The 15,734-nt window shown below is 46.5% G+C and overlaps 1 protein-coding gene across 2 annotated transcripts in view; it reads left to right on the forward strand.

Annotated features, from left to right (window-relative positions):
• Nucleotides 1-15,734, forward strand: part of BCOR (BCL6 corepressor) — a 40,761-nt gene that overhangs the window by 4,963 nt on the left and 20,064 nt on the right. The window contains exons 4-9 of one of the 2 annotated variants that reach the window (XM_009997330.1): nt 1-1,797; nt 2,502-2,555; nt 3,006-3,193; nt 3,660-3,662; nt 11,085-11,353; nt 11,738-12,091. The exon at nt 1-1,797 is cut by the window's left edge and continues 4 nt beyond it. In XM_009997330.1, the coding sequence (XP_009995632.1) occupies nt 1-1,797; nt 2,502-2,555; nt 3,006-3,193; nt 3,660-3,662; nt 11,085-11,353; nt 11,738-12,091 (2,665 nt within the window). Of the gene's footprint in view, nt 1,798-2,501; nt 2,556-3,005; nt 3,194-3,659; nt 3,663-11,071; nt 11,354-11,737; nt 12,092-15,734 lie in introns of both variants that reach the window. The other variant, XM_009997322.1, reaches the window with a different exon arrangement.

Raw genomic sequence — 15,734 nt, forward strand, 5'->3', positions numbered from 1 at the left:
GATGCTGGGGAGGCACCCCTACCGGCCGCCCCCCACACACGGAAAGCTGGTCACGATCGGAAAGACAGCAGGTCCCCCCCGCTCCTGGAAAAGCAGACCCCGACCAAAGATGCCACCGACAAACCACTGGACTTGTCAGCAAAAGTCGTCGATGCGGAAACTGCCGGCAAGTTGGAGCATGGTAAGAAAATTACACCGACGGTGCTGGTGCACGGCAGGGCAGGAGGGGGGACACACTTGCCCAGCAGCGACATCATTCAGAAAGAAACCATTTCTCCTGGGAACGGCTGCCCCATCTACAGGCCTGAAATTATCAGCACGGCACCCTCCTCATGGATCGTTCCCGGTCCCAGCCCCGGCGAGGAAAATGGGAAGAATGTCCAGCTGAAAAACAAGGCGCTGGACTGGGTGATCCCACAGCAGCGCAGCTCCTCCTGCCCCAGGATGGGTGGCACAGAGGCTGTTGTCAGCAGCGTTTCGGGGACGGTGTCGGCAGGGGGGCGGCCAGCGTCAGCGTCGCCGGCGCCCAACGCCAACGTGGATTGCACCAAGACAGCCAGGAGCTCTGCGGAGAGCACTGCCTCAGTCATACAGCACGTTGGGCAGCCTGTCGCCACCCCTGTGAAGCACAGCAATAAGGTGGCCAAATCCTGTGGCCAGGAAGCTAACTTCAAGGCGAGCGAGACTGCCCTGGCCTCCAGCCCCATCTTCCTGCCACCCAACGAGGCATTTCGCTCCCCACCACTGCCCTACCCCAGGAGTTACCTCCCATACCCGATGCCGGAGGGAATAGCCATCAGCCCTCTCTCCCTTCACGGGAAAGGACACGTGTATCCACACCCTGTCTTGCTGCCCAATGGCAGCCTCTACCCTGGCCACTTGGCTCCCAAACCCGGCCTCCCCTACAGCCTGCCGGCGGGGCGGGGGGAGTTCATGGCCTACCAGGACACGCTGGGGATGGGGATGATGCACCCCATGCTGCTACAGCATTCAGCTTTGGAGATCAGTAAGGAAGAGAAGGTTGAGAGGAGGTCACGGTCTCACGAGAGGGTCCGCTACGAGGATCCGGCTCTGCGGGGCCGGTTGCCGGAGCTCCTGGAGAGCAGTGGGAAGATGCATTTTGAAGTACCCAGCGACAAGAGCGTGAAATTGCACCAGAACTCTGGCTCCAGTAAAAACTCGGGCAAAAGTGACAAGCACATCTTCCCGGATCTTCTGCGAGATGAACAAGAGGCTAAGAGCGAAGCAAATGTAACTAAATCCAGCTTTGCTGCAGAAAGCAGTAATCAGGCTAATGACCCCACAAAGCACAAGGTAGAGCAGGCGTCGCAGCACAGAGATTTTATTGTAATGAGAGAGGAGTTTGGAAGAAGTAATGATCTTCATGAAACCTATAATTTCAAGCAAGCTCAGAGTTCATCAGTTTTTGGCTTAAGGAAAGAAGATTTATCTGTGAACCAGCCTAAAGAGAGAGTGACAGTCCAGCCTTCACCTGCTTTCTTGGAAAGTGCTCACGAGAGCGATGCTCCGGCTCTGGTTTTTGGCAAGGTGCAGGAGGACGCGAAGCCGTTCTGCATGGGGACCGCACCGCCCAGCATCGATGCCAGCCAGCCCTATACCAAAGACGGAGCCGAGGAAGCAGAATCAGTTGACGGCAAAATACTGAAACCCAAGCCCTCTAAGTTGGCCAAGAGGATTGCAAACTCTGCCGGTTACGTAGGTGACCGATTCAAGTGTGTGACGACCGAACTGTACGCGGACTCCAGCCAGCTCAGCCGGGAGCAGCGGGCCTTGCAGGTGAGTCCGCGCGGTCCAACGACCGCCGCGCTTTTTTGTCGTTACTTCTCTGTTGCAAGTCACAGTCAAGTATTAAAAGTTGAGAGAGAAGCAACGCAGGTGGGGAAATCAGAAATTTTTTTGTTGGGGCATACTCGCCACAAAGGGTTTTGAATAGCAGAGTAAGTTTGTTAACGAGAGCAAGGCAATGTAAAGAATAGTATGTATAGCTTATATGTGTGTACTCACTAGTACGCTTAAAAGGGCTTTGACTAAGATCTGATGTATAAATGTTAATGTACGTATGAAATGTTTGTGCAATTATGGAGGGGAGTTGGACAGGCATGCATGTTACCTTGGCGCTGGTGCTGGCTGTAATTTCTCAGCTGGCCTGTAGTGCCAGCTAGCAAAGCGTACCCAGAAGTTGTGATTAGTATGCCAGGCGTGCTGTTTGATGGAGAGGAGTCGCAGCCGTGTGTGAGCGGGTCTCAGGCAACCTGTGCGCCAGGCAAATGCCTGGGGAAGAGTAGGAGCGGTGCTGAGGTTGCTGCTGAGGGATGACAGACAGATACTGTATAGGAATATCCTTAAGGTATTTTACTTTTAATGAAGGGATGAGTTAAGCCAAATTGTTTTTGCATTGTTAAGAAAAGAATTGGTTTATGCTTATAAAAATGGATGAAATTATCTAAATGATCCATTGAGTGCCCATTTTAATTACATAGATGGAAGGATTACAAGAGGACAGTATTTTATGTCTACCTGCTGCTTACTGTGAGGTCAGTTCTTCAAATTTTTATTACTAGACTCTTACATAAACCTTTGAGTTAAATTTCATTTCCAAATACACAAAGGGAAGTTTGTGGGCCATAGTCGTCTTTATTCATTGTACAGTTTTGTGTTGTTGTTTGTTTTTTTTCTTTTTGTTTGTGTATCTTTTTACCTCCAAAATGGAATGTTTTTGTTTTATATACAGTATACATTTATATATATCTTTGTGTATATATATATATACTTATATATGAAAAAATAGTGTGGCTATTTACATATAGATGCTAGAACACTGTTTTACAAGCCAGGTGTGTTAAACTCCTACCCTAGCTATCTATCTGAAACCTTGGTTTTGAGCTGATTTTACTTTGGAAATGCTTTCATATAAGGTAAGGTAAATGAAGTAGCTTTTATCGCAAGACTTTTTTTTTTTTTTTTTATATCAATTCTCTTTCTAGCGTGCAATGATGCGCTTCTCAGAGTTGGAGATGAAAGAGAGAGAAGGCCAAACAGCTACCAAAGACTCAGAGGTCTGCAGATTCAGCCAGGCAGACTGGGAAAACTTGAAAGGAAACAGTGAAAAGAAGCCAAAGTCTGTCTCTCTGGAAGATGCCATTGCTGACCAAAATGACAATGACAGATGTAAGCGAATTTTGATGGCTTTCTGAAGTGCATACATGTCTCTGCGCCACGGTAGTTTGCTGCAAAGCTGAGAGGGTAGTGTAATCTTTGTGTTTTCATGATGTTGCTAGTTAAAGTCACTGACCTCAGCCTCTGCAGCTATGGAGCTGCCACACCTGGTGTTGTTTTGGGGTCTGCAAGTTACAGTGGTACCTGCTTTTCAGGAGATGGTTAACTGTCACCAGAGTTCCTGTCTTAAGGAGGTTGTGTGTTTAATTGATGGGGTATCACATCAGCCACTTAAAGCAAAGGCTTAAGGTGTTTTAAATGCAGAAAAGAAGTGGGGGTAAGAGTGAGAACCAAAAAGGGGTTCAGCTTCCTGAAAGTGCTGTAGCACTGGCAAATGCCAATATTGCAGCTAGAATGGAGGACTGAAGGCTGGTGAAGAGTAGGGAAGGATGTGATCTGCCAGGCTGACTTACTCATAGAAGCTGGTTGTAGAACTCCAAGCTCTGAGTCTGCTTCTTTGCCGGGTGACTTCTTGCTAAAGTGGCCGAAGGGAGGTATATGTGCCTGGCAGATGCAGGTCCTCGAGGGCAGGCATGGGGGCTACGAAATGTCCCGTGGGGCTAGCTGCTCCTTCTAGGCTGTGGCAAGATAGCAGAGGACTATGGAAAATGTGTGCCAGCAACCCTGCCCTAAAAGCAATATAAACGTAAAAATAAATAATTCCTTCCAATTATATACAACAATTTTATTATTTTTTTTTTCTCTTTTTCTAAAATTTAAACTCTTGGTAAGTGCCTGGCTTCCATCAGTTCCCAAATCTTTTTCCTTTTACCTATATAATTGCAGAACGGATCAGTTCCTTCTGCTGCTACTCTGCTGCTCCTTTGTTTTTAACAACTCTGAAAAAAAAATCTATGCTGAAAGTATTGCAAAACAAGAGGAAACATCCTGCAGACTGCATCGTGCGTGTGTGCTGTGTAACTTGGTCGTTAAGTGTGCTCTTTTGTAGGTGGAGATACACGAGGAGGGCTAGCAGAAAATTTCATTCAGCCAATTTAATAACTTTGAATTATTGTTCTGGTCTTTGGTTAATGCTTTTGGCAGAGAGCATGCTGGTCAATCGTACTTGCTCGGTTACTCACCTAAATCAAGTTAGTGTGGTATTGCTGTCACTGAAATAACAGCCTCAACAAAAAGTGGCCTGTCAAAATAGCAAGGGAAAGTTTTAATTGTGGAAGTGGAGGAGGTACTAGGGCGGGGAAAAGGAAGGCTGAGCCCCTGGAAGCTGAGTGGGTTTTCCCTTTTCCAGGCTACATAGAGATGGCTGTGGAGAGGAAGGCACTGCTGTCTTTGCAGTTCCCATGCTAAAGCTGAGGGGTTGGCAGACTGCAGCCCCCCCTTGCTTCCTCAGAGGCCTCAGGGTGCCCTGGTGATACCCTCTGTTAAATCCTACTCTGGATGTGCTGGAAAGCATAAAAAGCAGAAGCAGTGGGCTCCTGCCAACTTGTTCTGTTCTGGCTGTAGGGCAAGATAGGTTCAGAAGTGCAGAGGGGGACGGTGGTCTGTGTGGTCAGGGATGAGCACAGGGGAAGGAAAGTCTGCTCAGGGCGTGGGGCATGCTGTTTCGGGGGTCTGTAGGGAGGAAGAGTGTTAGAGTATTGTTGTTTGCTAAAACATCCACCCCTCCCATCTCCGCAAAAGGCTGATGATACAGCGTGTCCTTAAATAACTAATTTAGTGAGGTCTCTGGCACTTGAATCTGCTGGCTAAAATGTGTTTGAGACTATTAAATGACTGTTGGAAACAGGGAAAGTGTGTTAAGTCTTATGTTAGTTTGTTGCTCTCATCTTCTAATTAGCTCTGACTTAACAGGCTATTTCAGAGTTGGGCCGAGTGTCTGAACTCCTAAAAGTGCAGATCTATTCTGCTGGGGGAACTCCTCTTCTGTATGCTTGCCTGTACAATAGCAAGTACTTAGTGGTACAGGTTCAGGTCTCGCTAATTTTATCGTGGTGGTTCACCTCTTGCACCTTAGGATAGTAGCTGATAAATCAGGAAGCTGCGTTTCACACTTCTTGAATGCTTTTGCGTGTAGTGGCTTGGGCTCTGGTGGGGCCTGAGCCACCAGCAGTCTTGATGCATCTCTGAGTGACAGGCACGAAGGGCTATGTGCTCTGCCTGCTCTTCCCCTCCGGTTGTGCCCAGCGACACCCCAGGCTCCTTCTCTCTTGCCTTCCCTTTCCCTCCAATTTCTAACCATGCTGTTGGTGCCTTTGGCTTTAAAGCTCTCAAAACGGGAACTAGCTGACGGTTTGCAGCCTCTTCCGTTTTCCTTTCTGCCTCCTGCAAGCAATCTTGCTGCTGAAAAGATGTTTCCACCTCGTTTTACGTGGCGTTCACCCAGCGCTGGCTAAAAGCAAAGCAGCACCTTCCCGTGTGCGAGCAGCCGGCTATTTAGGAGCTGTTAGGCGAGACCCCCACCACGAGCACTTCACCTGCCTTGTGTTGGCAGGGAAGAGGAAAATCACAACCAAGACTGTGACTGGCTCAGAGCTGGCTGCCCTGGTGCTGGCTCAGTGCAGCCCTGTGCAGCCGTGCCGGGTGTGCAGCACAGGAGCGGATGGGGGCCTCAGCAGCTGCGCGCCCTCTCAGCTCTTCTAACAGTGCGACAACAGCAAAAGGCTAAATAACACAGGTTACGCTTACAGGGGCATCTGAGGGGATGGAAACTCCTTTTTTTTTTTTTTAGAGTGCCCTGGGACTTGCTAATTTTCCGAGCTTTATGGCACGGGTACAGACTTTTTCAGAAGCAAACAAAGGCACGATATTTGATTCCTTAAGCTCTGACTTGGTGGTGCGTGGCTTTGCAGTACCGAGTCTTCTTAAGCTTCATTGTGCCTTCTGGAGAAGGGTAAAAAAGGCAGGTTTTTTGTTTTCTGCCTTTTTTTTTTTTTTTTTTTAAGGGACGGAGCTGTGTTAGCTAATTAAAGGGCTGTTAAACCCAAGGAGTAAAGTAGAAGTGCTTTAGTTGTTTCTCATCTCCTTTAGGTTTTGCCAGGTATTCTGAGAGCAGCCACGAAGCTGCTTTGTTGCCAAGGTGACTTGTAAATGTTGCTGAGGCGATGCTGCTCCAGTGCACTTCCATAGCACAAACATGATAAATTATGGGATGCATGTGTCATGAGTCATAGGATTGTTCAGAGATCAAGTGATTTAAGCTATTGGCATGGACACGCACATCAATACGGGCATGTGATGATCGCATGTTGGCTCATAACAAAGCTCTTCTGATGGTATTGGAAATCATATCCGAATGTGAAAGATTGAATAAATTCTACAAACTCTGAATTTCTTGATCAGGCAGTGCAATTTTACCCATTTACCTAATTTTCAAGGAGGAAGACACTGCCTGTTTCAGCCTTAGCTGGGAAAAATAAAACCTGATATGTTAAAAGCCTAATCTTAAGGCATTAAGTTCTTAAGTTGAAGCAGTTTCTGTGTGTGCAAGTAAGTAGTGTAATGTCCCAAAGCCCTTAGAGCTGATGTTTAGAGTTGGAGCAGGGTGCCAGTGTCCCATTGCATGGTAATCCCTTGCTTTTCTTTTCTCACTGGGCTGTGTGTGTACCTGAACAAATGAACGATGGAGACAGTAAACATGTCCTTTGCCCTGGTCAGTTATTACCTTCCTGCCATGGGACATAGTACAAACAAAACAAAACAACAACAAAAAAAAAGAAAAAAGGTGGTTTCTTGTTTGTGCAGTGTTGTAGGCTTGGGCAGAAGAAAACAAATATGAAAAGCTCCCAAGCAGAGGTTCTGGGAGGGAAAAATGAATTCAACTGGGTTCCCACTCTCCTATGGGATATTCCCAATTGGATGCTGAAGGTGACTTAGGGAATTTGTTACTCTTGCGATCTCCATGCTGAATACTGTGTTGTAGCATTTGGATAGTCATTACCATCCTTGGATGAGTAAAGGGTGCCTTGCATAAGTGAGCGCAACTAGAGGTTGCTCCAGGGAAGAGGAAAGGCTGTTAGGCTGTTTTTAGCTGCCATATTATTTGAACAAAAGAATTGCAGCTTTAAACACCAAGATATGTTTCCTTGTTTGCATCATATGGGAGGGCCTGGTCTCAAACAGCTGACAGCAACAGGAAGATGGAAAAATGAAGGGAAGTTTTTTTGAGTACTGTGTTTGTGTGTGCGTGCAACTGTTTCTCATGAGGTTGTAGCCTGTGCACTAAGGGGAGATACTGCTTCAGGCAGAAACCATATGGGAAGAAGCATCTTCTTAATTCTTCCTTGTTTCCAGTTGGGTGGGACAGTGAGAAATGGTTTGAGTTGTTGGTGCTGGTTCTCACAGCTGGTGTGAGGCAGGCAAATGTTGGAGGCCCGAAGAAGGAACATATTTAGGAGTTTAATCTTACTCATAGAGGTGTGTTGCTATGAGAACTCAGCATTTATCCTGTGTTTCTGGTTACCTCGTCACTGTTTGAATAATGGTGATATGAAAACTCCAAGTATTTTACTGTTTTCTTCCTTGGGCATAGAAAAGGATGTTGCAGATACGTGGCAGGGGGGGAACAAAAGCAAACAAATTCTCCTTGTCTTTGTTGGACATGCAAGATATGCTTATGTTGCTGTGCTTCATGTTGACATTTATATCTTAATTTGGGGAGACATCGCGTCTGATCCGCATTGCTTGCAAAACAGTTTGAGGACAGAGTGGAATCCGGTGGTAAAACATTAATAGAGCCTGTGCTCCATGAGGCGGTTGCTGCTGCACCAAGGGGAAAAACCTCTGGGCATGCAACGTGTCTGTGCAAGCTGCGTAGAGATCCTGACAGCCTTCGGGTTTTGCTGTGTCCCAAACAGCTGCTGACCTTTGTTCTTTCACGGTGAGAAGCGGGAAGTGTCAGCGGGGGAGCAGATCGGTGAGGACGCAGCTCCCCGTCTTCGCCAGTCACTGTCCTCCTGTGTTGATGCAGGATGATTGTGCAACCCGGATTAACGTGTGGGGTTGGCGCTTCTCTAATGGTCTTAACCACGACTAGCGGGACGGATTTCAGACTCATGCACGACAGGCAGTTCTTGAGAGGAATTTCTGGCTTGGCGGCCACGTAGAGGTAGCACAGGTCACCTGAGGGGTCCCCCTTGCATGTGACCAGAGGGCGGAGGCAAAGGTGTCACAGAGGCCCTGGCAGTGAGGTCTCTTTGCATGAACTTCAGTAGGTGTGTGCTGTTCTCTGTGGCACACGGAGCCCCGAAGTGACAAGTTGTTAGCGAGGCTACAGCAAACGTTTCTCCCCTCCTTTTTATTGTTGGCATCCCTGTGCCAAGTCCTCTTGCAGATAGAGAAGGAATTAATCTGCAGCGGGTTGCTTTCGGTGGTGGCAGGCTGGAATTAGCTCGCTGTTTCCTGCAAGCCCCAAAGATTAAGACCATCAACCCCCCCCTGCTCCCTCCCTACAGCCTGCTACTTCCTCTGACCCTGCGAAAGCTTCTCCGGGAATTGGTCAGGATGTGCCTGCCTTTTCTCAGGCCAGACACTGCAATGAGCAGGGAAGCTGTCCTGATCTAGCAACTCTCGGTGTGAGCTGTGTTGTGTAGTTGCTAGGATGTCTGGACACATGAAGGCTATAAACAGTGGGAGCATGGCAGAGTGTGCCCTTACCTGATCTGTTTGAGGAAACTGAGCATATAAGTATAATGTTGCCTTATGTAAGGGGGAAAAATAGCCGATTGCATTAAAAATCTAAAGTGAAATCTGATAGAGGCATTTCTAAAGTGATAATTAAAATGTGGCTGGTCCAGCATCTTTTGTACTGTGTGGAACAGGACTGCTGGGGCTGTTAGTGTGGTTATAGGGTACAGCTGTTGGGCAGCATCTTCATGCCAGATGTGCAAGTGCAGGGTGTTGCCAGATTCATTCTGGTTTGGGGGGGTGCTGGTGATTAGAGGCACAGTTGTTGTAAGCTGAGTACCTGTTTTCTGGAACATGTGAGCATTGCTGGCCAAAAGAAGTGTGACAAACTGCTTTTTAAAGTCTTGAAGGGAGCAGGTGTTGGCCAGACGGCCTTGCGGAGAGGAGCATTGCCAAACAGCAGAATGGCCTGAGCGTCCTGCTTGCCTGGAAAAAGTCAACTTTTGTTTTGATATTTCTTGGCCAAATATCTTCTGCTGTTTTATATAGCAACTCAGTAGGCAGCTTCCCACGCAGCGTAAAAATGATGCTGGGTTGTATTCTGGTGCTTGCAAGCATCTCCAGAGCCCTAGGTGCTACCTGTAGCCGTTTCCAAGTTGTGGTGAAGAAAAATATCATTGGAGAAGTTTCCTGTCCTGTTCCCCCTCCCCCCAGTCCTTCAACTGCTGACAACAGGGATTTCAAGGATGGTTGTGAAGCCCGAGCTGCAGAGCTGCAGCGAGGTGCTCCCAAGATAAGACAGGATGTGGATGGGCTGCATCTAGGGGTTGCAAGAGCCTGGATGCTGGCATGTTGGGTGTTGCTGGTGTGATGGGTCTCAGGGGCGATGGGAGAGGAGAGGGGAGTTGCGGGGACAGCACCTGCACTGGCAAGAGGGAAGAACAGAAGTTGAAGGCCAAGCTGTATGAGGGAGGAGGCTGAGAAAGGATTGGGAAAATCAGGGGGAGGGAGGGTAAACAGAGCTGTCAGCAGTCTGGGTAGGAAACACGCAGATGTGTTTGCAGCAAGGGAAGAGGGAGAAGGAGGGAGGGCAAGCAGGTGGACGAGGAAAAGGGACAGTGAGCTGTGGGGAAGTAGGACAGAGCATGCAGGCAATTTGTTGAACAGTGGCAGACAGAGTATATTGGTCAGCTAGGAGGGCTAAAACACGGGAAAACCAAATTGTGAGAATTATAAATGGGAAGCTGATTAACCATGTTGCAGTCTATACTGCATGTCTGCCTAACCATGATGTGTCTAGTTTGGTGAGACCCAAGAAAAAACACCTATTCAAGATGATGACTGTCATTTGAAGTCACTTAAAAAAAGTAATTTTAAAATTGCTTAAGCTTTCTCTAAATTTGGGGGAACACTGTTGGAGAGGGGAAGCTGAAGTTAGGGCAAGCATGGCAACGTGGGTGTTTTTGTGGCTAATTTGTCAGACTGGTTTCTAGGGAGCTTTTCAAGGCTCACCCGCTTGCTGCTGCTGGAAATACACTCTGAAAAAAGTGAGGTCTTTTTTTTTAAAAGGAGGGGACAAAGACCATGTGACTGGCTGGCTACTCAAAGTGGGGAAGCCTTTTTATAACCTTGGATACAAGTAGTGCTTTTTGCAAAATATCACAGCTATTCTTAGTGGTATTCCCATGTACGTGTCTGTGTGCTCTGTATCCCATTTATATCTCCAGAAGAAGAGACTAATGCTTTTAAGTCAAGACTAACTGAGAAGTTAGAGAAGGATAGGAATTAGCAAAAGACCAATACTTTATTATCATCAGAAGGTATTTTTTAAAAAACAAGTAATTGGAAAGTGGAGCTTGGATTATTTCTTATCGCAATTTTGGGGGTGAGGTTGCTTTCCGAAAAGGGTCTGTGCTTTCGCTGTCTAAATATGTTTCTTTATTTTAAAAAGCGTATTGTGATGTTTCTATGGATACCGGGTATTGCGAATATTGTACTTCTTAAATTGATGTCAAACTAACACAAAGTATCGTGCTTTTGGGGATTTTGTGCTTAACTGTTGAGAAAACTGCTGCTTCAGGCTGACCAGAGGAGGCTTGTTCTGAAATGCCATTTTGTGTTTATTTGCATGCCCCATGAGCCGTAAGTCATGATGGAGATAACATTGAAGAGATCAGAGAGCATAGCTTTCTCACAATTAATTGTTCTGTATTTATTAAGTCTTGCGGTGTTGGCTTTTTTCTATTTTTAGGTAACTTTCCTAGTACAGAAAACAACCAAGGTCACTTTCTTGAAACTCCAGAGGAAAAAGATCTCTCAAATGAGGAATGTTATTTAGAGAGGCATTCTATATATGCAAAAGCGGAAGACCAGCCAACAGAAGATATTGGCCAACATCCATGTCCACGTCTGGACAGGAAGCGTAAACACTCTGGTGAGAGACTGCAAAATGATGGCAGCCAAAATGAAAACTTTGTGGATGAACTGCAGGATGAACTTTTATCAAAAGCAAAAAAGAAAAAGAACTCCAAAGGTAAGACAGCATTTTGCTTTGGTCTCTCTGAAGGAATGTCTTGTGAAAGGAATGTCCCTTTGGCTTAATGTGTTTCCATTTTTGAACTTGATAGTTACTAATGTGAGCACTGTCATTTCACTTAAAATTATATATATGTATATATATGTATGTATATATATGTGTATATATAAAAATCTTGGCATATAAGGGTAAAGCACTAGTCGTTGGACACTGTAGCCACAGCAGTGCAAGTTACTGTAGTGCATGTAACCCTTAATAAGCAAACCTTTAAAATGCATAGTGTGGTGGTAAAGCTGAGACTATATGCCCCGAAAGTGAAATGTAGCTTTTGTTTTAAGTTGAGGGGGCTTTTTGATTAATTTTTAGTTATTTTTCCATTAGATGACTGGCCTGAGAGGGAAATGACAAACAATTCCTCTAACCACTTAGAAGAGCCCAATTGTAATGAGGTGACCAACCTGAAGGTGTGCATTGAATTAACAGGGCTCCATCCCAAAAAGCAGCGTCACCTGCAGCATCTTAGGGAACTATGGGAGCAGCAGGTGTCACCAGAGAGATCCCCGTCCGGCAAGTTGGGCCGGCAAAGCAGGAAAGATTTAGCTGAGTGTGTTCAGCCAGAGGCCACTGCAAAGGTCAAAGACTTCACAGAAGAAAGGCACACCAAGAAAAGGTCAGAGGCCAAAAGCAATAGAAGTTGGTCTGAAGAGTCCCTCAAAACAAGTGACAATGAACAAGGTATGCAGAGACTACTAGGGAAACTAGAGAGGCATTCTATATATGCAAAAGCGGAAGACCAGCCAACAGAAGATATTGGCCAACATCCATGTCCACGTCTGGACAGGAAGCGTAAACACTCTGGTGAGAGACTGCAAAATGATGGCAGCCAAAATGAAAACTTTGTGGATGAACTGCAGGATGAACTTTTATCAAAAGCAAAAAAGAAAAAGAACTCCAAAGGTAAGACAGCATTTTGCTTTGGTCTCTCTGAAGGAATGTCTTGTGAAAGGAATGTCCCTTTGGCTTAATGTGTTTCCATTTTTGAACTTGATAGTTACTAATGTGAGCACTGTCATTTCACTTAAAATTATATATATGTATATATATGTATGTATATATATGTGTATATATAAAAATCTTGGCATATAAGGGTAAAGCACTAGTCGTTGGACACTGTAGCCACAGCAGTGCAAGTTACTGTAGTGCATGTAACCCTTAATAAGCAAACCTTTAAAATGCATAGTGTGGTGGTAAAGCTGAGACTATATGCCCCGAAAGTGAAATGTAGCTTTTGTTTTAAGTTGAGGGGGCTTTTTGATTAATTTTTAGTTATTTTTCCATTAGATGACTGGCCTGAGAGGGAAATGACAAACAATTCCTCTAACCACTTAGAAGAGCCCAATTGTAATGAGGTGACCAACCTGAAGGTGTGCATTGAATTAACAGGGCTCCATCCCAAAAAGCAGCGTCACCTGCAGCATCTTAGGGAACTATGGGAGCAGCAGGTGTCACCAGAGAGATCCCCGTCCGGCAAGTTGGGCCGGCAAAGCAGGAAAGATTTAGCTGAGTGTGTTCAGCCAGAGGCCACTGCAAAGGTCAAAGACTTCACAGAAGAAAGGCACACCAAGAAAAGGTCAGAGGCCAAAAGCAATAGAAGTTGGTCTGAAGAGTCCCTCAAAACAAGTGACAATGAACAAGGTATGCAGAGACTACTAGGGAAACCAGCTGGCTTTAGCATTTACAGTGACGCATGCTGCCACAGATGTTAAGGAATTGTTGAGAGCTTTTTTTTTAATTTTAAAAAGTTATATATAATTTCTGTAGATGTCCATTTGTATAAGGACTGACACCTCCTCTTTAAGAATGGCACTGTAGCTGATATTTGGTAGACAAGAAAATGTGTTTGTGTATGTGTGTGTAACTATGTGTTTGTGTGTGTGTGTTTTGGCTTTAAATACTGTTTTGTAGATAATGTGAAGATGCAGTTTTATGTCTCTAGAGGAGAGCTGGGGGAGGGGGGGCATACAACGCAGGCATGCTTCTGGGTGAGGGAGGGAGCAAACAGGCTGCTAGTTGGTGTAAGTGTGTAGGATTTGAAGGGCTCTGATCCTCTGAAACAGCATCAGTACAGCTAGCAGCTCTTGATCTTGGGAACTCAACGCCTCCAGCACCCTTGGCACTGATGGGTTACCTTGCCTTTCCCAGGGTATTTGCTTAACAGCAACGCTTGTCATTCTCCTGATTAAGATGCCTTGCTGGTTTGTCCTGGGCATGTCCTGTAAACCCATGTGGTCCCACTCCCTGGCCCCTTGGCAAGACACCTTCCCAGTGTCTCTCCTAAGCAGTCGCTTTCTCAAAATACATCAACTTTGCTTAACTTGTTCCTGACTGTTTCTTTCCCCTCAAAACCCTTCCTCCTTTCCCCCTGCCACTCCCCCTTTTCTGCTCAGTCTCTGTCCTGGGGGAGAACTCAGGGAGGCGAGGTGCCAAATTTTTCTTCAGGTGGGTAGGATGCTTACACATCCCCACTGTCCTTCGTCATCCCCTGAGCATGATACCTGCTCTGCTGCTTTTCCCCTTCCCTGCAATGTTCACTGCTGTAGCTTGGCTGAAGGACCGGTGGAGATCGGCAGCATGCAGCCCGCATGGTCGTTCCTTCTCCTGATTCCCCTGACCTCATAAGGAATCTCCATCTCCCCTGGGCATAGCAGGGAGCCCTTTTCTCCTCTTTTGGCTTTTCAGGGAAAAGGTTCCTTTTCTTCCTTCCTCTTCTCCTCTTAGCCCTCCAAGTCCTCTACCTATTTTTTTGAGGAAACGCTGTTTCCCGGAGGGGGAGCTCTGAGGTAGACATTTGGGCTCCTTCCTGCTTCTTCAGTTTGGTAGACATTCACCCTCCAGCTGGCCTAGCTTGTAGTTTACCTGAGATTCCATCAAAAGAGAGAAGCATGAGGAGAGTGGATCCTCTTGTTCCATGCCACAGAAAAGACTGAGTTCAGGTCAGCCCAGACTGGTCAGAGTATTCCTGGGTAGCGTCTCTAAAATGGCAACTGGGAAGAGTATAGACTTTCATTCTATCTTAAAGCTCCTCATCCATCTTTCCCCTTGGTAGGGTTATCTGAATGGAGAAAACCCCAAACTTTGATGCTTATTGATGGGGAAAGTTCTCCAAAAGGATTTGAGGGGCCGGAGATCAAAACGTGGTTTTAAAATGGTCTTTGACTCTTACTCCTTTGCTTCACATGCTGCCTTGGCGAGCATGGTATCAGCTCAAACATCTCTGCCCATCACCTGCTCTGCTTTGTACTCTTGGAAAGAGATACCTTGCAGAGATTAAACGAGGGTCACCAAGAAGAAGTCACATTGTGTAAGGATGCTGTAGTTTTCCCTTGCAATGCCTCCTCTGGCAGTGACAGGCTTCTCTAATGCATGACCTCAGGAAAGAAAAAGGGTGGCTCCTGTTCCCAAAGGCATTCAGATTTAGTAGCCCCGTGGCTACGAAAAACCTATTGGTTTTGAAGCTGCTATAAAACCATAAACCTGACTTAATTATACCTCGCTGTTCATTATGCTGAGCCTGACACTCCTCCATCCCTGCTGAAGTGTGAATCTTAGAATATCCTTTTTCTAAGTTCACTGTGACGAGGACATTTTTCCCCATTGTGTGTCAGAGCATCCTCTGCGTGACAGTCATATGGGGACAGAGACCTCCAGCTTATCTTTCTTGCCTGGGAATAGTCCTCAAACTTTGCTTAAACAAGCAGATATTGTGAATACGAGAATATACCCTGTCACTTGCAGCTTTTTTTTTTTGGTCTGAGTCTGGGAATGGGTGTTCTGGTACCCAAACACTGCCTGTGAATGTTGTGGTCTCCACCCTAGGAAAGCTGGTCATATCCCAAGAAACAGACACTAACAGGACATGGAGGTCTGCCTCTGTTGATTTGCTGCTGGTGCCTGCAAATCTGGAAGATGGAGGGTGCTGACTTGGTCTGGTTGCTCCAGTTGTGTTCCACCTGGAATTTTAGCCTAGCAGGAGTCATGCGATGCATTTCAAGCTGCCACTGGACTGTCACCCCTCTGTCCCGTGGTCAGTGCCTGCTGACTGGGTGACCAAGCGGTGGCTGCTGAAAATGTTCCCCTGGTGACTCTTCCGGGTGTTGCTTCCTTACAGCCTCATACTTGTGGGTCAGAACTACAAGAGCCAGGATGTGGCCTGCTCAGAATTGTTTTCGATCTCTGTCTCGTTCCTCTGACGAGGTGACATTGCTCGTGCTGGCTCTCTGAAGCACAGCAGCTCCATACGTGCAGGGATGTCTGCAACCTCAGGGCATCATGCTGCTTGCCCAGACCCGTGGCTGAGGCAGCAGTTCCAGCGAAGCAG

Source organism: Chaetura pelagica, unplaced genomic scaffold, assembly GCF_000747805.2.
Source record: "Chaetura pelagica isolate M959 unplaced genomic scaffold, ChaPel_1.0 scaffold750, whole genome shotgun sequence".
Taxonomy (NCBI): Eukaryota; Metazoa; Chordata; class Aves; order Apodiformes; family Apodidae; genus Chaetura; species Chaetura pelagica.